Raw genomic sequence first — 25,445 nt, forward strand, 5'->3', positions numbered from 1 at the left:
TACGCTGCTTTACTGAGGAGGCACGTTTCTCCTCAAGCCACGGCCTGCTTCACTGGTAGTCTAAAATGATACGTCACATGGGAAACCAACAAGGAATTGCTATCAGAGTTGCTGACAAGTCAATAGGTATTTTGCACATTGGCACTGTGCCTCCAATGTACCATGTACCAGTAGTTTCCCTTCTACTGCTGATTTTTTTTTTTTTCTGGGACTCAGAACTGCCTGCATAAAAGCACAATTGAGATTTATCCCTTTAAATGGGAAGCTTCAAAAAATTAACTTTTTGAGAAAAATCTATCTCTAAAATTGCACACTGATTATGAGTCCAAGCTCACAATCAGATGGCATGGATTTGTGTCCCTGTTCCTTCACAAACCACATAACATTCCTTGCCTCAGTTGGCTCCTCTGAAAAATTGGGATAACAATGAGTATATCAAAGAATTGTGATAAGTTAATAAATTACTTGATGTAAAGACCTTAGAACAATATGGGGAACATCATAAATGCTCAGTATATGTGAAACATTATTATTACCTTCTCGGATTGAATAACTCAAGGTTATTATGAACACCCAAAATCACAGTGTGCCACAACACAGTAATTCCCTTAGTCTGTCTACCTTTTTAGAAAGTAGTACCTGACTTGCTAAGCATTTTGACTTTTTGTAACTGCTTTTTATCATTCATTGTTGAATCTTCACCTCTGACAAGTTTTCAGCTGCCATTTCTTGATACTTGTCAGTGTGCTAACACAAGCACCTTGATCTAATTTATTGCTTCTAAAATTATTAGAATGAAATTCTCTGGGCGGGAAAATGAGGGACTCCCCTCTGAGGTAAACATCAACATGCCAATGACCATACTTTTGAGCTGGGGGTTTCTTAAGGTAGAAACTGTTTCTCATTTTTATATCCCTAGGACGCAGGATAATATCTAGCCCATACTCCAGTAGTCAATAAGTATTGTTTTAAATCTGTTTTTTCTTAATTGAATATATCTGTATTGTTTAAGAGCCTTTTTGGATGGCATTTTTAGTTTTTACCTATATTCCAGATAGTTGTGGGTGATATAAGTAAACACCAGAAAAGTGAGAAATCATTGCATACGGATCTCGGCAAAACAGAAGAGATCAATACTTTTGGTGGGTTTAAAAAAAAAAAAATCCTTGTTTGTGCTGGGCACGGTGGCTCACACCTGTAATCCCAGCACTTTGGGAGGCTGAGGCAGACGGATCACGAGGTCAGGAGATCGAGACCATCCTGGCTAACATGGTGAAATCCTGTCTCTACTAAAAATACAAAAATTAGCCGAGCGTGGTGGCACACGCCTGTGATCCCAGCTACTCGAGAGACTGAGGCAGGAGAATGACTTGAACACGGGAGGCAGAGGTTGCAGTGAGCTGAGATTGTGCCACTGCACTCCAGTCTGGGCAACAGAGCAAGACTCCGTCTCGGATAAAAAAAAAAAAAAAAAATCTTTGTTTGTACATAAAAGAAACAAACAACGTAGAAGGAGATAATACTATTGCCAACCATTCCTTTTTAATGTACAAATGGTAGTAAGCAATAAATGATTTGCTTGTAATCCTTTCCCCACTATAAATTGTTAATACCAGAAAAGAATTTAAAAGTGATACATAATGAAAACACAAACCAGATAGTCAAGGATACATAATATATTCTCAAACATGAGAATGTGCTATAAATAATTGACTTAAATAGCCATAAGCACATTTATTGAATATTCACTAAATATATTTTTTTGCTCCCTTGCACCCCAAGAATTTAGGTAATCACAAAAGGAATATTGTGTAAATAAGAAAGAGATTGTGCTATACATCAGAAACTAGATATACTGTGGCAGACACCATAGCATAGTAAAGTGCACAGACGAGGTACTGACCCAAACACTGACTAGCTGAATAACTCCGCAATGCCTCTTAACTGCTATGACCTCTGCTTCCCAATATGAAAAATATGGGGGATTAGGTTGCATAACTTCCATAAATCTTTTCACTGCACAATTTCACATTTTAAAACATCACTAAAGGTACACGTACTCTTAAAAATTATGTCAGTAGTAGTTCAAAAACACTTTCCAATATGTTAAATATAAAGCTGTGACTATTTTAAACATGATTTTACAAAGTACACATGATTGCTAGGCATTGGAATAACTATATTTTAAGGATTGTGAAGTCCATTAGACTTCGTATCTCATTTGTTAAACAGTTCCATCAGAATGGTTGTAAGTAGATATTTCAATTCAGTACATTTTAGAACATAGGTACTTAACATATGTCTGGCATGTTTCTCTAGGTAAACAGCACCATCTTTTACTCTCTGGTAACTGTTTGGAAAACAAGCAATAGGTTATTTGTAGGGGGCAGGTGTTTCCTTGCTAGTAAAATAATTTAGTCAAACCATTTCCTGATTTAACAGATGAGGACACTTCATCAAACAATGACATTTCAGTTTACTACTTATTATTTGTTTGATGTTCAAAGATCTTAAGAGCAGGCAATAGCCACTAGAGATCAATAAAGACCATTACATAATATGTGTGTGCTTAAATTAGGGACAGCATCTGATGCTGTTTCTTTTACCTCAAAGACAAGTTAGAATCCTATGCTCCTGTCCTGCTGCTGTCTCATAGGCAGGAGAGAACAATGTCATTCAATGGCATTTCCTCCTCCTAAAGAGATATTTAGAACTAAGTTTTATACCGAAAGTTATTGAATGTGCACACCTGTAACACTAACAACAACAACAAAAAACCCTATACATCCCATTTAGTTCTACAGTTACACAGTCCAGGGCTACGGAAGATTTATGTCAGGTCTTTGAGCTATCAAAAAGGATATTCCCTGAGAGGGATGTAAGACATCAAAACTTCAAGGCTTGAGATCACAGCAGGTTTAATAAAGAAAGAAAAACAGATGTCAATGTAAAAGGGGGAGATTATGAAATTAATTGTAAAATAAAAAGTAGTATGCTGAGCAACATTTTCTTCCAATGTAAATAATGCTAGGAACATATGCAATAGGAACGATGGCTATTTTTCTTTTAAAGATTGTTATTATTTTAAACAAATCTTATTTACAGTGAAAACAACTAATACACTTTAACAAGTAATGTTATTAAAAAGCAAGGTCAATTGATACCGCATGGGAAGGGAATCACTGTAGTTAAGATACCTAATAAAAAGGATTTAGGTCTGCTCCTTGAAGTGAAATAGAGTAGGAATGGTCAGCAGGCTACTGGATACAGATGAACTGAGCTCTAATATTCACTTTCTAGTGTACATTCACCAGGGAGGGAGACTGATAGCAGAAACCTTAGTTTACTTAGAAGCTAAATACCCAAGAAAAGATAATGGAAGCAGAAAGACTTCCTTTCTAGGTCTATCTCTATGTGTGCAACAGTCCTCAGTAGGATGTAATGAAGCCTGGGATAGGAAAACCTTATTTTACAAATAGCCAGTGCATCTCTTTCTCCTCACCACAACCCGTCTGTCTCACAGGCACATACATACCAGAATATCAGGAAGACGGCTTACCAGACTGCAACAGAGCAGGAAGCCAGGAAGCTCTTCCTTAATGGATGGACAGCCAGTGATCTGCCCAAAGAATGAACAGTGGACTAACAAGTACACCCAGAAGACACTGATGCCTTATACAGGAAGCAAGGATTATGAAAAAGTATGTCCATTTCATATGAAATATACTTAACACCTTGTATTGAGCTGCATTAGAACTGCAACAATAAGGAAATCTATTATGATTTCAAAAAGCACACGTGCAGGTCAATACATGTTACTAGAAACACTTTTCCAAATGACAGAAACAGATTTCTTCCTATACATGAAGCTCATGGAGGGCAGAATCTATGTCTAATTCATCCTCAACCCCACCCCAGTACCTAATATAATACCTTCCCCAATATAACCATTTAATGGGTATCTGCTGAGTGACTATATGGATAAACAAGATGTGGTACTACAAAGCATCTTTAACATTTTGTGATATAAACCATATTTAATTTTAATTTGTATTTATTCTAAATAAATGTTAACTTTTTTCATTTTCTATTATTTTGTATGTTACAAGTTGATTTGATAAATGTTGAAACAGCAGATAGTGATAAAAGCAGCAACAAAACCTTTGCCATTTAACTACTCTTTTACTTTCTACATCTTATACCAAAAAACAATTTAGAAACTTAAGTTTCATAGTCAGAAATCTATAGAACTCTGTTTTTCCCGAGATGGTGGACCAGAGGCCTTCCCAACATGCCTTATCTACTTGGAAGAATTTTGTCCAAGAAGGGAATGAAAAATCAACAGAAAGTGAAAGAAAACTTCAGATACTGGGGAAGAGAAGGTGAGCAGGGAGACAGTGGCTAGGTCTGGTTGAGAACTGAGTGAAGCTCCAATATAGGAGAGGGGAAGAGAATGTCCCTCTGTAATCTACCTGTCTATTGGGGAACTGTGTAACCTAGGCCATGGGGAACACCCTGTCCCTCCCAAGCCCTGGATATAACTAGGAGAGAGGCCAGAAGAGTGTGAAAAGGAATACCAGGAAGTACGCCAGGCATTGTCTCAGACCTGGCACCCAACAGGACAATGCCATTCTTGAGTCTAATTCATATCAAGCTGAGTGGGCCTGAAACCTAGCAGTGGCGGCAGCACCAGCATTAGTCTTGGGCCAGGATTTGGAGTGCTGGATCTGGAGCAGGCAAAGAGCTCTCACAGCCAGAACTTACAGGTAAGTGTGGTGTGCAATCCAGTTGTGGGTGCTAGAATTGGGATACCCCTCCTTCATAGACTGAAATAGGAGGAGAGTTGCTGAAAAGGCATGGTTTTGCCTGGGTAGTGGGTTTTGTGGCCACAGGCAGCTTTGAAAAATAAAGTAAAAAACTGCACGTAACATTTCTGAGTGTTCCAATTGGCTCCCTTACTTGGAATAGGGATGTGAGCTCCCTCAAGTCTGAAGAGTGAGAGGTGGGTCCCTCTCCCTGTTACCTGGAGTAGGCACGTGGGAAACCCATCACTTCCCATGCAGAGAATTCGGTGCAGCAGTGGCTGCTCTGTTTCTTGCCTAGCCTTATCTCCAGTCACATGCTGACTGCCTCTAGACCCCTGTCAGTGTTAGCGCTTGTGCCCACTGTTAGGAGGTGTGAATGCAGACTTGCCCAGTCTGGCTCTGCCCAGATTTGGCCTCCACTGAGACTGAGCACATGATCCAGTCCACTGAATATTCTATGGCCCAGCCATTGCCTGGGCAATGAAGTACCTCTCATGGTTAACAAAGATCAAGCATAAACTTTATTCCTACAAGAGCAACTGGCTTTTACCTGCAAGTGCCACCTACTGGTCTGGAGGCTGACCTGCAAACCCCATAGTAAATCTGCTGACACAAATGCACAGTGCTTAGGAATAACATAAGAATTCCATGCCCTTTGCTACCACAATCATCAATGCCAGTGTGGCTTCTCAGGAGGCTATGAGCCCGCTTCCCTTCCAGGTACACCACTACTACAACCAGTATTTGAGAAAGTCACCACACTAAGCTTGTTTACAACCAAGGAAATCATGCAAAGCTTTAACACTTAACATATCCAGAAGTAAACAGCTCTACTCAACATACTTCATAGTTATATCCGCAAGAAAAAAAAAGTTACATTTCAATGAAATTCAAAAATAAGAAGTTACTATTTCTCCAGATGTGAATAAATCACCATAATAATACCAGAAGTATGAAAAAGCAGAGTAGTATAGTACCCACAAAGGAACACAGTAATTTTCTAGCAATGGATCCTAACCAAAATAAAATTTTTGAAATGCCAGATAAAGGCCAGGAACAATGGCTCATGCCTGTAATCCCAGCACTTTGGGAGGCTGACTTGGGTGGATCATGAGGTCAGGAGATCGACACCATCCTGGCTAACATGGTGACACCCCGTTTCTACTAAAAATACAAAAAAATTAGCCGGGCATGGTGGCGGGCGCCCGTAATCCCAGCTACTCGGGAGACTGAGGCAGGAGAATGGTGTGAACCCAGGAGGCAGAGCTTGCAGTGAGTCGAGATTGCGCCACTGCACTCCAGCCTGGGTGACAGAACGAGACTCCGCCTCAAAAAAAAAAAAAAAAAGAAAAAAAGAAATGCCAGATAAAGAATTAAAAATACTGATTTTAAAGAGATTCAATGAGATAAAAGATATTCTGAAAACCAACACAAAGACATCACAAAATCAATTCAGGATATAAATTTTTAAAACTTGCCAATGAGATAGACATCTTAGAAAAAACAATTTCTGGAAATGAATAATTAAGAAATTACAAAATACAGCTGAAAGCTTCAACAATTGACTAGACCAAGCAGAAAAGAAAATTCTCAGAACTTGAAGACAAGACTTTTGACTTAATGCAGTTAAACAAAAATAAACTAAAAACAAATTTAAAAAGAATGAACAAAGCCTTTGAGAAGTATGGGAATACATAAAGCAACTGAAGTTACAAATCACTGGCATTCCCGAAAGAGAACAAAAAGTAAAAAGTTTAGAAAACCTATTTGAGGAAATAATTGACAAAAACTTCTGTAGTCTAGCAAGAGATTTAAACGTCCACATACTTCTTGTGCAACAAACACTAGAAAAAGATATTGCAAGATGCAATTCACCATGAGAAATAGTCATCAGATGTTGTCTAAAGTCAACACGAAGGAAAAAATCCTAAATTCAGCAAGACAAAAGCATCTAGTCACTTATAAAGAAAAAAACATCAGACTTCTCAGCATAACCCTTTTACAAACCAGAAGAGATTGGGATCCTATCTTCAGAGTGCTTAAAAAGAAACTGTCAACCACAAATTTTATATCCTGACATAATAAGCTTCATAAACAGAAGAAATATAAGGTATTTCCCAGACAAGCAAATACTGAGGGAATTTGTCACTATTAGGCTGGTTCTATAATAAATGCTCAAAGGAGTTCTAAACATGTAAATGAAAGCTCTGTATTCACCATCATAAAAACACATTTACGTATAAACTTACAGGTCTTACAAAGCAATTGCACAAAGGAGGAAGAGAAAGAAATTAAATAGCGACATGACAAAACCCCAACCCACAAAGACAGAGAAAAAAGAAACAAAGAATTTATGAAACAACTAGATAACATTATAACAAGAAAAAAAAACTCACATATGAATATTAACCTTGAATGCAAATGGAATGAATGTTCTACTTAAAAGACAAAGATTGACAAAATTGATTTTTAAAAGCCTGAACAAAAAAAGTACAGACCAATATCCCTGATGAACATATATGCAAAAATTCTTAATAAAATACAAAGAAATCAAGTCCAACAGCACATCAAAAACGTAATACACCAAGATCAAGTGGGTTTTATTCCAGGGAGGCAAGGATGATTCAACATATGCAAATCATTAAATGTGATTCATCACATAAATTGAATTAATACAAAAACCATATGACCTTCTCAACAGATGCAGAAAAAGCGTTTGATAAAATTGACCATACCCTAATGATAAAAACCCTCAACAAATTAGGCATAGGAGGAATACACTTCAAAATAATAAAGGATCTGTGTGGCAAACCCACAGACAACATCACGCTAAACAGGGAAAAGTTGAAAGCAATCCCAATAAGAACTGGAATAAGACAAGGATGCTCACTTTCACCATGCCTATTCAACATAGAACTAGAAGTCCTAGCCAGAGCAATCAAGCAAGAAAAAGAAATAAAAGCCATCCAAATAGAAAAAGAGGAAGTCAAATTATATCAGTTATTGATAATATGATCTTATACCTAAAAAAAACCCTAAAGATTTCTCCCCTCCAAAAAAACCTCTTAGATTTTATAGCTGAATTCTGTAAATTTTAGGATACAAAATCAATGTATAAAAACCAGTAGCATTTCTAAGTATCAAAAACAAGCTGAGAACCAAATCAAGAAGCAATCCCATTTACAAAAGTTATTAAAAAAAAAACTAAGAATATATTTAACCAAGGAGGTAAAAGGAGGCAAAACTACAAAACACTGAAGAAAGAAGTTGTAGATGACACAAACAAATGGAAAAACATCTCATGCTCACGGATTTGAAGAATTAATACTGTTAAAATGACCATATTTCACAAAGCAATCTAAGATTCAATGCAATCCCTACAAAAATATCAATATCATTTTTCTCAGACTTAGAAAAAACAATCCTCAAATTCATATAGCATTAAAAAAGAGCCAGATTAGCCAAGCAATCCAAAGCAAAAAGAACAACACTGGAAGCATAACATTATTTCACCTCAACTTACACTACAAGGTTATAGTAACCAAAACAGCATGGAACTGGCATAAAAATAGATCTGTATTCTGTTAGGTAATACAGAATACAGAACCCAGAAACACCACCACATAACTACAGCCAAATGATCTTTGACAAAGTCAACAAAAACATATACTGGGGGAAGGACACCCTTTTCAATAAATGGTGGTCAGTTAATTGAATTGCCATATGCAGAAGAATGAAATTGAATCCCTATCTCTCACCATATATAAAAATCAACTCAAGATGGATCAAAGAATTAAATGTAGGACTTGAAACCTTACAAATACTAGAAGAAAACCTAGGAAAACTCTTCTGGACATTGGTCTAATCAAAGAATTCATGACTAAGACCTCGAAAGCACAAGCAACAAAAACAGACAAATGGGACTTAATTTTTTAAAAAGCTTCTAGAAAGCAAAGTAAATAATCAATAGAGTGAAAAGACAACCTGCAGAATAGGAGCACATATTTGCAAACTATGCACCTGGCCCAGGGACTGATATCCAGAATTTACAAGGAACAAACAACAACAGCAGCAACAAAATAATAATAATAATAATTAACAACCGATTATAAAGAAGGCAAAGGACATGAGTAGACCTTTTTCAAAAAAGACATACAAAAGGCCAACAGGCCTATGAAAAAATACTTAACATCACTAAACATTAGAGAAATGCATATTAAAACCACAATGAGATACCATCTTATTCTAGTCAGAATGGCTATTATTAACAAGCCAAAAAATAACAGATGTTGGTGAGGATGCAGAGAAAAGAAACACTAACATTCTGCTGGTGGGAATGTAAATTAGTATAACCTCCAAGGAAAACGGTATAGAGACTTCTCAGAGAACTAGAAATAAAACTACCATCTGAGCCAGCAATTCCACTTCTGGGTATCTACCCAAAGGAAAAGATCAGTACTCATAGGTTTCTCACAGCATTATTTACAATAGCAAACTATGGAATCAACTGTCGATAAATGGATGACTGGATAAAGAAAACGTGGCATACACACACACACACACATGCGCGCACATATAGATATATATAGACCACACACAAACACACACCATTTGCATGTACATTATCTTAAATGAAACAACTCAGAAAGGGAAAGTCAAATGCCACATGTTCTTATTTGTAAGTGGAAGCTATATAATGGGTACACACGAACATAGATTGTGGAGAGTGTGGAATGACAGACACTGAAGATTTGGAAGGGTGGGAGGCTAGGAGGGGACAAGGGATGAGAAATTACCTAATGGGTCCATTATTTGGGAAATGGTTACACTAAAAGCCCAGACTTCATGCTTATGCAATATATCCATGTAAAAAAACTGTGCTAGTACCTGTCAAATTTACACAAAAATTTTAAAAATAAATCTATAAAACTCGGCACTTTACTGCCTAAGGTATTAAGTGTGTCAATAACCCCCTAGTTATTACAGGAGGGATATCCACGTATATCAGTTGAAATAGTACTATAAACAACGAACAATTGCTAATCTTTTTCAAGTAGTAGTCAGTACTTTCATTGTTTTAGGTTCCTTTGTTAAATGTTTAAAGTTCTTGTTGCACGTATGACACAACAGAATACCAAATACATCCCATCGATTGTATATTTTTAAACTGGTAGAAAGAAAATATAATTTCAACATGTTATTATGAGAGGTTAAGATAATAATATAGTTGTCCCCCAGCATCCATGGGGAATTGGTGCCAGGGTCCCCTGAGGATACCAAAATCCACGGATGCTCAAGTCCCTTTTATAAAATGGTGTAGTATTTGCATATAACCTACACACATCCTCCTATATACTTTAAGTCATCTCATAATAACTTACATAGTACCTAATCTAATGCTTACACATCACTTCATTCACATGAATTCAACATAGTACTTAACACACGGCAAATCCAAGTTATGGTTTTTGAACCTTTGTGTAATTTTTTTTCCTGAATATTTTTGATCCGTGGTTGATTGAATCCACGGATGTGAAATCCATGGATATGAAGGGCCAACTGTACTCTTCACTCATTAAATGTAACATGCAAGCAGTGTTTTAATGTTGATATAACTAAAAATTGAACTGAAGCAGTTGTTTATTATATAAACAGGAAAAATAAATAAGCAAAATTTAATTACTGGTTAGCTGAAATTAACTTAGAAACAAATTATTCTTGGCCAGGTGTGGCAGCTCATGCCTGTAATCCCAGCACTCTGGGAGGCTGAGACGGGCGGATCACTTGAGGCCAGGAATTTGAGACCAACCTGGCCAAAATGGTGAAACTCCCTCTCCACTAAAAATGCAAAAATTGGCCAGGCATGGTGGTGCACACCTGTAGTCCCAGCTCCTCAAGAGGCTGAGGCATGAGAATCCCTTGAACCCGGGAGGCAGAAGCTACACTGAGCCGAGATTGCGCCACTGCTCCAGCCTGGGTGACAGAGCAAGGCTCTGTATAAAAAAAAAAAAAAAAAAAAAAAAAAAAAAAAAAAAAAAAAAAAAAAAGACAAAGAAACAAGTTATTCTTTAAAGGTGAGAATGTATGGTTTTATAAAAATCAGTTCGCCTTAATGCCTCATTTGCTATTTTAAATATTTTATAGCTTCCCATAAAACATATTACCTTTTTTTCATAGGTGTGTTTTAAATGACTTTTCTCCATTTGAAACTTATTTTCTTGATCCTGTGAATGATAAATGTTTATATTTACTATACTTTAAATTATACTAGAGTCAATAAAATTAGCAACCCAATGAAATCAGTCAATCTACTTAATGTCAAACTTTAGTTCAGAGTTTTGTATATTATTGAGTAAGCCCTACAGGCAGAAATTTGAGTAGCTTTATACTGCAAGGCATAAAATCTTAGTCATCTGAAGATATTACTATTCTCGGAAGTACTTGTTTTACAGTATAAGAAAATATTTCTGACCCTTAAGATTAAGAGATTACTTTAAAAATGACTAAGTCAATAAATATAGAAATGATAAATTTGAAGTTACATCATATAACAGTCCTTGGTATTTTCTGATCACTAGAGAAAAGATCTAAAAGGTGCAAAAGAGAGAGACAGAGGGAGAGAGAGAGGCGAGAAGAAAGAGGGAAAGAAAGAGAGAAATTATGAAGATTGGCAGGTAATTTAAAAGGAAATTATTCTAAAATAATAATACATTTAAATAAAATTTATTTTTAAAACTAATCTCAAAAGGGATCATTCCAATTCAAATATTATACTTTATTCTCTACATCTCATTAGCATCAATCTCTACTAAGATAAATAAAATGTAAAATTATACAATGCGATAAAAGAATCAGAAAAGACGACCTGCATTTCTGAGTTTTATTTTTTAATTGACTCTCAACTATACATCTAAATCAAGAAAACTGTGTTTGACCATTGTTCTTCTGTGTAGGAATACGAGACTCACCCTTAGTTGTTGCTTTCTTTGAAGTTCTGATTCCTGTAACTGCTGTTTTAATTGACAGACATTCTGTTCTAATTCTTCAATCATACTAGATGCCTAGAAGGATTTTAAGAAGAATAAAAAGCAGAATATTGATTTTTGTACCATATTACACCTTCTGATTGAAAAAATGTCCCTTTTTTTTTACCTCTGAAAGTTCAATCAGAATTAAAATTATCTAGAAATCTGAATGAAAAATGTTTTTAAAAGATACTAGAAAATTAATCTTTTAAAGTAAAAGGATAAATTAAATGCAGCAGGGTATTTAATATTATGAAAATGTAATGCTGATATAAAAATAAAATATTTTAAAGTAAAAACAAATTAAATGCTACATAATATTTAATGTTATGGAAATGTAACACTGACATAAAAATAATAGCTTTACAGAAAACTTCAAAATGTTAATTATAAAACTAAAGCAGAACCAAGATTTCAAAATAATAATAACGCATATAATTACTCTATAAAATGTATTATTCATACAACTAAGCAATGGAATTTATTTGTTTCCTCCTTTTAAAACTTCGGCACTTAAAATGATTAGCTTATAGCAGAATTCAGTTTATTAAACATTTGTGTTGTGCTATATAGTAGACATTTAGAATTTTAAACATTTTAAATACCAATAAAAATTCCTGAAGTTCCTGTTAATTTAAGAATAAAGTGAAAGACAGACTAATTTCAAATGCCAAATAATTTCTACTTGGCTATCTATGGCTCTAGGCTGAGAGAATAAATACTTCACATGGATTATCTACCAACATAAATAATACCTTAGAAGCTGAAAGAGCATGTTCTTGTTTTAGGAGGTTTATATCAGCATCATATTTGGTTTGTAACAGTTTCATGTTTTGCTCATAATCATTTACAAGATGGTCCTTCTCTTTATGCAGTGTGTTACACCTAAAAACAAGAGAATAAAATAGACTTCCAATGTATTTAAAACCAATCTCTAAAATGAATGTTTTTAACCAGCTAAATCCAAATACATTTCCATTCAATATATTAAATAAGTATCCATCATTTTGTCAACTGCTTCTAAACATTCTGCTTATGTTAAAAACAGGTTAGGTACAGTGACTCATGCCTGAAATTTCAGCACTTCAGGAGGCCAAGGCAAGAGGATCACTTCAGAAAAAGACTTTGAGACCAGCCTGGGCAACAGAGTGAGACCCTGTCTTTACATAAATAAAAATAAAAACAGAACAATTAGGCAGGCATGGTGGTGCATGCCTGCAGTCCTGGCTACTTGGGAGGATCAGGAGAGAGAATTGCGTGAGCCCGAGTTTGAGATACAGTGAGCCATGATCACGCCACTGCACCCCAGTCTGGGTGACAGACAGAGACCCTGTCTCTAAATAAATAAACAAACAAACAAACAAGCAAAGAGCAGTATTTAGTTTAGGAACTTCCCATGGCTAAACGCACAAGGTGTAATTAATTTTGGCAGATAACTTATACAGTTAATATCAGCACTTTATAGCTACACCTGATAGATATCTGATTTCAGACAATACCTTGCCTTTACTTCTTGTAATTCACTACACGTTATCTGGTAACATCTTTCAAGTTCCGCTTTTTCTTGAATTAATTTCTGCCTCTGTAAATTACTGTTCTCTGTTTCTCCAGTCAGCTGCTGGACACGGGCCTCCAGTTCTTTGATCATGTGGTTCTAAAAGAACATGTCATGGTTAAGAAAGTCTCTCACTCAGTTGTAATACTTTTGTATCAGTAAGAAGCTTGAGGAAAATGTATAATCTATAAGAATAAATAAAACAAATGGATCATAAACCATGGTAGTAAAAATTAAATCAACCTTGAAATTAACCAAGTCTTTAAAGAAATAATGCTTACTACCACAAAAATAAGAACATCATAGTTATACACTTTTAGCCTTTTATTCATTTAATGAATATTTACTGAGGCTGGTAATATTCAAAAATGTAGATAGGCTGGGTGTGGTGGCTCACGCCTGTAATCCCAGCACTTTGGGAGGCCGAGGTGGGCGGATCACAAGGTCAGGAGATCGAGACCATCCTGGCTAACACAGTGAAACCCTGTCTCCACTAAAAATACAAAAAATTAGCCGGGTGTGGTGGCGAGCACCTGTAGTCCCAGCTACTCAGGAGGCTGAGGCAGGAGAATGGCGTGAACCTGGGAGGCGGAGCTTGCAGTGAGCCGAGATCGCGCCACTGCACTCCAGCTCCAGCCTGGGTGACAGAGCGAGACTCCGTCTAAAAAAAAAAAAAAAAAAAAAAAGGAATGTAGATACATAGCAGTAAATAAGACAAAGTTCCTATCCTCAGGAAGGTTTCAGTCTCTACGCTTCTTTATACGTACGCCCATTAGCTGACTACTTACCAGTGTTCTTTGCTTTTCATTTTAGTTTTTGAAATGTGTTATAATTATAAAAGTAACGTAATAGTATTTTTAAAGGAAATTCGTAACCCCAAAATTGTAGCACAAGGGTGCTCACATAAGTGATACAAATATTTTTAAGTGTATAAGAACATTTAATTAGTTGTAGTGTTAGTGCACAAGATTTTTATTCATTTTTTAACATCTTTGCCATTTTATAAAATGCACTTCTCCACTCTTCCACAGTATTAAGATTATCACGCAACTAAATCATTTCTCTATTATTTAATATTTATTTAGAATTTCCCCCTATGTAGAACTGCAATTTAAAACGTGGATAAAGGTATTTACCATCTTTTAGATACTTTATCTAAAATTAGGGTAAGCAAGCATTAGATGAAGGGACAATTAATTTTCAGTTTTAAAATTAAACTTCTAATAAGTTTGAGTAATAGCAACAGGTTAGTATGATGTTGCACTCAATTATTGTGTTACACTTGTTCTAAGACAACCATTTTAAAGATGCAGTTTCAGCATTAAATAATATTACAACCCTGACATCCTTTCTTCATTTCATCCTTTCTTCATTACAAAACCAAATAGGTATACAAGTTAAATTTTGGTGTAACAGCTTCCAATCTAGGTAAATGACTTATCTAACTTAAAAGTGTGGTTTATAGATTAAATTCTTTAAATGCATACAATTCCAAACTGACAAACATCAGAAGTTCCGATTTCTTCTTCATGCATCTTTTTCACTTTGTCTCTTCATTATCCCTCTGCTTTAGGAGCTCCTTTCAGAAAATAGTTTCAATTTTCTAATATATATTCTAAACACCCTTTGTGTCCTGCATATTCATTAACTGGAAGAAACAAAGAACACATACTTTGCTTTCCAGTTTTAGATGGCGGAATAAAGATGATTTGTAGTCCTTCTTCTCTTAGAAACCAAAAACAGACAAGATGAACTAGAAATAGAAATGCAAATTCCATCCTAATAAACCCTGTAAGAGGATATTACAGGGTTTGTAATAAGTTGTAAGTTGGCTATACAAGAGTAGCTTGCAGCGGATCATACTTCAATAGTAACAACTGAAAAACCCAGACAGACTTTTCTTTTTTTGAGACAGGGTCTCATTCTGTCACCCAGACTGGTATACAATAGTGTGATCTTGGCTCACTACTGCCTCAACCTCCCAGGCTCAGGTGATCCTCCCACCTCAGCCTCCTGAGCAGCTGGGACTACAGGTACATGCCACCACACCTGTCTAATTTTGGTATCTTTTTTGGTAGTGATGGGGTCTTGCTATGTTGGCCAGGCTGGTCTCAAACCCCGGCCTCACACGATTTTGGTCTCCCAAAGTGCTAGGATTACAGGCATGTGCCACCATGGCCAGTGAAAGATTTAATTAGTACGAAAGCACTTGAGAACTTCTAAGGCAGCTTGGAAACCTCATAGAGATGAGGCATCATCCTGTGAGGTGCTTTTACACTAGAAGTATTTTCCAATGGTAGAAGATGAGGATGGGGCAAGGAAACAAGGGCAGATGGTGGCCGAGGCAGTCAGGACTTGGGGAACTAAGGTCTCTCAAAACCAATGCACAGAGAAGTGGGCACCACACCAGCAGTTTACTCCTCAAGACAATTTGTCAAATTCTTTTTCTTTTTCTTTGTCTTTTTCTTTTTGGAGACGGAGTCGTGCTCTGTCCAGGCTGGATCTCGGCTCACTGCAACCTTCACCTCCCAGGTTCAAGTGATTCTCCTGCCTCAGCCACCTGAGGAGTTGGAATTACAGGTGCACACCACCACACTTGGCTAATTTTCATATTTTTAGTAGAGGTAGGGTTTCACCATGTTGGCCAGGCTGGTTTTGAACTACTGACCTCAAATGATCTGCCCACCTTGGCCTCCCAAAGTGCTGGCACTACAGGCATGAGCCACTGCGCCTGGCCGAATTTGTCAAATTCTTAGCATTTACAGGGCAGGAAGCCAAGAAACCAAGTGGAAAAAAAAAAAAAAACCTCAGAAAAGCACACTAGAGTTTTCTGCAGTATCACTGTACTTAGAAGTAAAATAGATTGTCCAAGGAGAAGAGCTCCTAGTATTAATAATATCACAGGCTTTCAGTTGAGACCTGTGTTGAGGACTACCACTAGGAGCGAAAGTTAGTCAAAAGCATACCAAAGATTACAAAGACTGCAACTCAGCCTTGAGTCAATTCAGTCCCTGAATGGATCCAGTGATCTGTCTCTACACCAGCTGCCTCTCAGAAGAGACAGAAGAGCCTCTCTGGAAGAAGATAACAGCATCCAGAGCCTTTAATATTTCTGTGCATAATGTTTGGCAAATAATCACAAAATAACAGGCATACCAAGAAATAAAATCAGAGGAAAAAACAGAAAATAGAAATAGACATGCAGGTGCCCCATATATTGAAATTGTAAAACATATAAGGCATGTGTTCTCCTGACTCAAAATATATGAGACATCCCACAAAATTGAGTGAAGAACAAATATAATTACAGGAATAGTCCAGAGGAAGAAGTCTCATGGCTGGAAATCCTAGAAAATGTCATCAGAAAACACTTATACAAACTAAGTGGCATGCAAATAACACAACTGGTTCAATAATAACAGATGTATACGTTCTAACTGCAGCTTCTTTCAACATAATCTGGCACGAAAAAGAAGCAAGAAAGATTATGCTGAATGAAAAAACTATGCAAACCATTTTTGCACAAAGCAATCTATGGATGAGATTAAGGGAAAGAAATGACATTATGAGCAAGTAAAAATTATAAGAGCAAACAACCAACATAGAAAAAAACAAAATGGAGATCCAGCATTTACCTAGTTGGTGTACCTAAAGAACAGAAATGGTAGAAAAAGAAAATGTACTAAATGACATATTACAAGAAAACTATACATGAAAATAATATACAAATAGAAAGGGTAAACTGTAAAAGTCACATAGAATGAAGAATGCCAAGACATAGGTAAAATTATTAAACTTCAAGGAAATTATCCTTTTAAAGCATTCATCAGACATGTCACTCTTTTGCAAAACCCTCCAATGGCTTCTCTTATCACTCAGAATAAGAAGTGACTATCATGGCCTCTGATTTCATCTCCTACCTCCCTCCCTCTCATTTACTATACTCCAGCCATACGGGCCTCCATGCTGTTTCTCAAAGTCATCAAGCTAGCCTCAAAGCCTTTTCATTTACTGTTCTTTCTGCCTAAAGCATCTTCCTCCACGGGCCTGCATAGCTCACTTTCTCACTTCTTTCAGTTCTCCATCTAAATGTCATCTTGTGAAGGAATCTTTCCATAGCCACTTTACCTAAATAACCAGATCTCTACTGCCTATATTTCTCCGACCTCTTACCCTTTCTTCTGCTTTTTCTTTCTTTGTTGTTTGTTTTCCACAATAAAGTATAAGCTCAAGACAGCCAAGACATCGCTTTATTTGCACTAGATCTCCTGTTTCTTTCTAGCACACTGCTTAGCTTGTAGTAGGTATCCAATAAACATTTGCCAATTATCAAAACAGCTGACCTTGAACAACACGGGTTTGAACTGTGTGGTTCCACTTATACACAGATTATTTTTTCAACTAAATGGTGATCAAAAATACAATATTCACAGGATGTGAAACCCACTTACATGAAGGGTCCGCTTTTCCTGTACCCAGACTCCACAATGCCGATTGCAAGACTTGAATATGTGCCAATTTTGGTATACACAGGGGTCCTGGAACCAATCACCTGCATATACCAAGGCACTATTGTATTCTTAAAAAATAAAAACAGGATAATTGCTAAAATGTCAAAATGTCCCTTCCATATTCAAAACTGGAGTGGTTTCTGGCCATATTACAGAAAATATTAGCATTTTATATGGTTATAACTGGGTTACAATGAGGAAATAACAAAAATCTATCCAATATAGAATATGTCAAAATGTTTTTCACATATTTTATAAAAAATAGAGATAAAATACAAGAAATTCAACATAAAGGTAAAGATATTCCCTTCTATATTTAAAATAATTTCTGGAAATCTATTTCTTTTTTCTTTATATGAATCCAAAATAAATGTGAACATCATAAAATTTTAGAAAATATCAAATTGCTAAAGAAATAAACCAAGGCAAAGGGGGATGAATTACACAAATAAATAAATCCACAGACTTTGCCTAAAGAAAAAAGGTTTCTGTCAGCCAGAAAAACCAGACAGCCCTCTTTCTACAATGTGAATAATTAAATACAGTGGAGATGAGAGAAAAAATGCTCAGATAAAAGCATAAAACTATTTTTATGAAAGAAAAAAAGAGATGAAAGAGAAAGATATCCAACAAATCAGATTAGAAAATGATAGACACTGAAGCAATATTGTGACCTCAGCTATCTGTACATCACTGAACAAAGTAACAGTGATTAAGGGAACTTGAAATTTTTTTTTTTTTTTTTTTTTTAGTAGAGATGGGGTTTCGCCATGTTGGCTAGGCTGATCTTGAACTCCTTACCTCAAGTGATCTGCCCATCTAGGCCTCCCAAAGTGCTAGGATTATAAGCATGTGCCACCATGCCCAGCCTTAACTAGAAATTTTAATTAAGGAATTATTAAAATGATGAAAAAAATTACCAGATCTGAAAGGAAAAGATTTGTGACTAAAATAGGTAACCCGTGGACTGTACCTATTCACAAGGAGCAGAACTATGAGAGGACGTGATTCGTGTTTATTGCCCTATTAAATGCTGTGGTTTGCACTACTGGCCAGACTTTTTGAGGATATGCATGTATTGTAAGTACCGACAAGTGAGTACCTCTGTGACTATGCTACTTGCCCATCCTTATTTGTCTCCACCTGTTGACAAACCTGCAGGTTCCAACAGAAAACAACAACTGTTGGTGAAGATGTGGAGAAGCTGGTACCTTTGTGCACTGTCAGTGAGATTGAAAAATGGTATAACCATTATGGAAAACAGTATGGAGGTTCCTCAAATATTTAAAACTAGAACTATCAAATGATCTGGCAATCACACTTCTGCTTATTTATCCAAAAGAACTGAAGTCAGTCAAAGAAATATTTGTACTCCCATGCAAAATTATTCACTATAGCCAAGATGTATAAACCGCATAGCATTAACCAGAGAAAATGGTGAATAGGAGATAGGATTAACATGTAGCTCTCTCTTAGACAGACAGAACAGCATCTAGAGACTCACATTGTGAACTTTTTCTCCAAGAACCAACACAGAAACATACCAGGAAAACCAAAAGAATTCACAGACCCTTTGAATAAAACAGCTTGCCACTGCAAACAACACAAGACAGCCGAAAAACTGTGAGCTCCTGAAGTGTGACGAGAGAAAGTCAGCCTCCAAACACACATCCACACTGGGCAGCCTGAACAATGTAAATGTCCATGGATGAATGCATAGCTAAAGAAAATGTGGTATATACATGCAATGGAATATTATTCAGCCATTAAAATGGGAAAGCCTGTTTTATGTTACAACTTGGATGAACCTTGAGGACATTACGCTGCATGAAATAAGGTAGTCACAAAGGGACAAATACTGCATGATTCCAGTTACAGGAAATATCTGAAATAGTCAAACCCATATAAAAAAGTAGAATGGTGATTGCCAGGGGCTAGATGGAATGGAAAATGGGAAGTTGCTACTCAAAGGGTACAGAGCTTTCGTCACTCAAGATAAAAAAAGTTCTAGAGATATGCCATACAATATCATGCCTACAGTTACTAATACTGCATTGTAACCTTAAAAATGTGTTAAGAGGGTAGATCTCACGCTGTGTGTTTTTTACCACCATAAAAGGAGAAAACAATGGCTAAAATTTAACACCACATTAAATGTGCATACACGTAAAATTCTTGCCCAATTGAATAACCAAGGCTTCATGGACCACCAACATATTTTGATGATGAAGAATATAATGACAGCAACCACCACTGAACCCTCACTATAGGTCAGGCACTGTGCTAAGTGTTTTACCAGCTTTAGGCCATTTTCTCTTCCCTGCAAAAACTATGAGGTAGTTATCATTAACATCATTTTAAATATGAAAAAAATAGGACTTAGCAAAATTGATTAATGTGGCCACGCTTGCCCTACTGGTAAACTGGTAAGCAGCAGCAAATAATTTGATCCAAGATCTCCTTGAATCAAAACCTATTCCACTGCATTACATCTTCTCTAGGACTTTGATATTCTGCTCATAGAATTAACATAAAATAAATTTGCAAAAATACCTTGGGTTTACACATATCATTTCAAAACATAAGGTACACAAAGAAAAGCTAAAGTGCAACACTGCAATACTTGAGGTCTCTTTCTTAACCTCCCACATTATTACCGCTATTATTACCAGTCCCAAGATATTTTTTAATTGTATAATTGGAAGGCTGTAGTGTTTTCTACCTTGAACAATTTATTATAATAAAGGGCTGACTAGTGAAATTCTATTCATTTCTAAGCCCCTTTATTAAAATGCTCATTCCAGGAGAAATGAGACTCAAAAATGGGATATTATAATCTATTTGCTAAAGGAACAGACCAGTAGAAATAATCTGTTACCATAAAATGTTTCCTAAATATGTGTTGAAATAAAGGTGCCTCATTATCCAATGATTTCTTAAATGTATACTTTAGTTAGTTTAGATTAATAAAGTCAAGAGTTATCAGGTTTAAAATATAATAACTTTTAAGAAATAAATTTTAAAATATACAACCAGAATGCTCTGAAAATAAAATTTCAATATCCATCCACTCTCCATCTCTCCTTCTTCCCGTGACCACCTCTCTCTCTCCTCTCCCTGTCCTCTCTCCTCTCTCTCTCCTCTGGCTCTCCCATGCTGGTCATGCTAATGTCACTGGGGCTTTATGTGATTATCTTCTGGCTTTTGCATTTCAAAGTACATTGAATAATTCTAACTATAATGCTAAGTAATGATTAAATCATCTTTCTCTCCAGTATTTATGCCGTCTTTTCCCCGTTTCAACAAATTAAACTGCCCATTCTGAATTTTTTTCATGACTTCCACAGGATGATTTTTCTAATACTACAAGATTATGTTTGTCTTTTCGTAACAAGTCTTACTCTAGTACCATAAAAGTATGAAAAGTATATTCCCAATTACTTCATCAGTAATAGAAATGAAAAGAACAGGCCCCAGAACCAGTCCCTTCAGCACACTACTCACCATATTCCACCAGGCTCATACTACTTTTTAAAATGAATTTTACAACATACCTGAGGCCAAACTTTACCAGCTTGTCAAAAGACTACTTCTCCTGAGAATTCTTCAGAAAATAACTCAAAGAATGCTATGTATAATATAGATTTTAAGTATATACATACATATGATTATCATATATCTGAGGCCCACCAGATAAACAAAACCAATCTAGTTGGTACTGTCTGTGAAGGCTGACATAAGATTAGGAAGTCCTGGGGCTGGCTATACCAGATACAACAGGAAGTCGAAGGTTGCAGTGAGCCGAGATCGCGCCACTGTACTCCAGCCTGGCGACAGAGCGAGACTCTGTCTCAAAAAAAAAGAAAAAGAAAAAAGAAGATTCTGATACGATTTATTCAAACACTGAACACCTGCCAAGACATAACTGTTGTTAGAAGCTGGCATGTTTTCTCACATGCAGATAAGTATTATATGAAATGAAAAAGTGGCCTCGGCATTAAGATCTATATTTGTCAAACAAGTACTTTTGTATATACTGATGCCAAGTTTCTGACTGAAGAAGCAAACTATGTGATGTCACTTATTCATTTTATTTTTGATTTTTAAAGCATTTTCTGAACACTAATGTTTTGCACACAATTCTACACACAAAGTACCTAAATTTTGAACCTATAACGTCAAGGGAAAGCCTAAAGGCATATATAAAGTATCTTAAAAACAACAACATTTGCCAAATTAATTTTTTAAACAGAATAAAAGAGCTGAGAGGATGCAAAATAGTGGAGTTCTTAAAATGGAGTAAAAAATTATTCAAGAAAAAGAATGCTGACATAGAACTATGTTTTGCCGTTGTAACAGACAGTGCAGAAGCAGAATTCAGTGGTATATGACAACAGAATCCAGGAAGAAATAAGTTACTGTACAGAAAATGATGAACAGATTACCTTGTATGAACAGGATATCTTCCCACATTGGGAACTCAAAGGTAGCACTTGGAAAACTAGGTTGGACTTCGTGAATTGATGTAACTTGTAAGCATTAATAATAATAGGCATGATATTAGGAACTCAGGTTCTTAATCATGGGAAAATGAGAAAAAAATGCATTTGTTGGCTATGGAGTAAGAGGAGACAGGGAGAGTAACCGGCAGGTTACTGGAAGAGTCAGGAATGAGGCAACAATGGCCAGGACTCAATTGGTATCTGTGGAAACAGAAGGGAAGAGAGCAGATCCAAGAAAATTTTCAGAGAAGTAAAATGGATGATTCTGTAACATACTAAACAAAGGAGATGAAAAGTGGGGAAAAACATAAATCTTCCAGATTCAAAATTTAATGTGCCAACAGAATGATGATGATGCCAACTGACAAGGGGAAATTTAGGAAAGGGTATTATTTTGGTATTAATTATCATAGATATGATTTTCTATAAGTCTTAGAAAATATAAAATATTCCATGGTGTTTTCATTGTACAACATCTATTGATATAAGAAATCAGTACTGGAGATATAAATGTTGGAGTTTTACACACAAACTTAATTTGAAACCTTGTAGGAGTTAAAAATTAAAAAGTGTTAGTATTAGGCAACTACTTAGTATCCACAGTTCTCCTATGGCAAACTCGTATGGCAAAAAGAGCAACTAATTTTATCTTATTTCACAAACTTCTTATGAAAATATGTCCTATTTTCATAAGAAGAATAATTTATCCACGAAAATAGGACTATTTTCATAAGAAGTTTGTGTGCCACTGCACTCCAGCCTGGCCAACAGAGCAAGACTGCGTAAGTCTTAAAGACAGAGTTTATGATTTATGACAAAAGGTGCTTAAGTCTTAAAGATATATACATTTATGATTTATGAAGTTATAAATCATCAATCTTAAAAATAAATTCTGATAACATTTTTACAAACTGAAAACTCACAAGCCACTAGAAGATGTGAACATTGCCAGCCTCTCTAAAGGCTTATTAGTTACCCTCCACCCGGAGTTAACCACTCTTTTGACCTCTATCAGTACAAATAAATTTTGTCTTTTTTCAAACTTTGTATAAATGGAATCACAGAGTATGTAACTCTTTTGGGTCAGGTTTCTTCATGCATATTATATGCCTATGGGATTCATCCATGTTGTGGAATGTAAGAGTAGTTTAATTTTTTTCAATACTATATATAGCCATGCTAAAATAATTTATCCATTCTATTGATGAGTTGTGTTCAGTTTTTGACTATTAAAAATAATGTGGCTATGAAAACTCTCATACATGTTTTATGATGCATACATGCACAGATTTCTTTTGGTTATACATGTTGCAGTGAAATTGCTGTTGTAAGATGTGCCTATGTCAAGCCTCAGTAGTTACTACCAAAGAGCTTTCCAGTTTTACAAAAATCTGAACTCCTTACAGCAGCGTATGAGACTTCAAACTATTCTGTATCTTTGTCAAAACTCTGTACTGTGATCTTGTTTGTTTTTGTTAATTAACCCTTTTTATAGGTATGTAGAGATACTGAATTGATTTACATTTCCCTGACTATTAATGACTTGAGCACCTTTTTAAGTGTTTATTAATCACCTGAATATCTTCTTTTGTGTGCTGCCTATTCAAATATATTGCTCTTTTTTATTGAACTGTTCTCCTTGTTGATTTTTTTCTATATTTAAAATGCAAGACCTTTATTGAATAAAGCAATTGCAGATATCTTCTTCCATTCGGAATTGCCTTTTCCCTTTCTTTTTTTCTTTTTCTATTTTTTTTTTTTTTTTTTTTTGAGACATAGTCTTGCTGTGCTCTGTTGCCCAGGCTAGAGTGCAGTGGTGCAATCTCAGCTCACTGCAGCCTCCACCTACTGGTTCAAGAGATTCTCGTGCCTCAGCCTCCCGAGTAGCTGGGAGCCTGCGCCAACCACACTTGGCGAATTGTTGTCTTTTTAATAGATGCAGGGTTTTGCCATGTTGGCCAGGCTGTTCTCAAACTCCTGGTCTCCAACTCCTGGTCTCAAGTGATCTGCCTCCCTTGGCCTTCCAAAGTGCTGGGATTATAGGCATAGGCAACCATGTCAGCCTCTTTTCCCTTTCTTAATGATACCTTTGGTGACCAAAAGGTATTACTTTTAATATATTCTAATTTATTAGTATCTTTCTTTAAGGTAAACATTTAATTTCCCTTTTAAGAAATTTTTGACTAGTCCAGGCCAAGAAGATATTCTAAGATTTCCTCTATAAGGTTTACCATTTTATCTGCATATTTAATTCTAGGACGTTCCTAAAATGGGTTTATTAAATGATGTGAAGGTTCAAGATGCATTTTTTTCTACATGAATATTCAATTGACCAATTTATTGAAAGAACCACTTTTCACAGTAAACGGCTTGCTAAAAAAAAAAAAAAGTAAATAATTGTCATTTTCATTAAAACTATAACCCTATATTACTAGTCCCCAAAATTTAAAAGAACAAGGATAAAATGATTTTAGAATTATTATATAATGAATATACATTGAGAAACAAAAAATATAGCCATCACCAAAATAAGTATTGTAGGAAATTACAACTTTTGTCAAACAAGGAAAAACAGTATGTTTGACCTAAGTAGCAAATACAGCAGTGTTTAAATGTTAATTTATGAAAAAAAAAAACTTTAAGCAAAACAGCATATAGCAGGTCCTCAAATAACATCATTTCATTATAATAATGAGAAAAAAATTTTGTTTCATTATATGTCACTTCACTTATAATCAGTTTCCAAAAACCTATCAATGACATTAAATAAGGACTTACTGTATACCCAGGCTAGTATATACTGTATACACAGGTCGGTATTTCCTTGGTCTGTCAGGTGAGAGGGTGCAAAAGAAATGATACCCCAACAACAACATGCATACCTAGCACATAGATATTGGTTTCCAATACCATTTCTCCATATAATCCGTACTGATGGGGCCATGTCCAAGAAGCACAGAACCCAAATGAAAGAGCTCCCAATGGCCAAAGCTGGAACAATTTGAGCAACAAAATGAAGAAATATTGGCTTATAACCCAAAGCATAA

General features: G+C 35.8%; 1 protein-coding gene across 5 annotated transcripts in view; it reads right to left on the reverse strand.

The window, feature by feature from the left end:
- CEP112 (centrosomal protein 112) overlaps positions 1 to 25,445 on the reverse strand; it is a 542,833-nt gene that overhangs the window by 382,318 nt on the left and 135,070 nt on the right. For all 5 annotated transcript variants that reach the window (XM_025362280.1, XM_025362276.1, XM_025362279.1 and 2 more), the window contains 4 exons: positions 13,330 to 13,484; positions 12,586 to 12,715; positions 11,774 to 11,866; positions 10,970 to 11,029 (listed from right to left, as the gene is read on the reverse strand). In XM_025362280.1, coding sequence (XP_025218065.1) covers positions 10,970 to 11,029; positions 11,774 to 11,866; positions 12,586 to 12,715; positions 13,330 to 13,484 — 438 coding nt within the window. The remainder of the gene's footprint in view (positions 1 to 10,969; positions 11,030 to 11,773; positions 11,867 to 12,585; positions 12,716 to 13,329; positions 13,485 to 25,445) is intronic.

Source organism: Theropithecus gelada, chromosome 16, assembly GCF_003255815.1.
Source record: "Theropithecus gelada isolate Dixy chromosome 16, Tgel_1.0, whole genome shotgun sequence".
NCBI classification, from domain to species: Eukaryota; Metazoa; Chordata; class Mammalia; order Primates; family Cercopithecidae; genus Theropithecus; species Theropithecus gelada.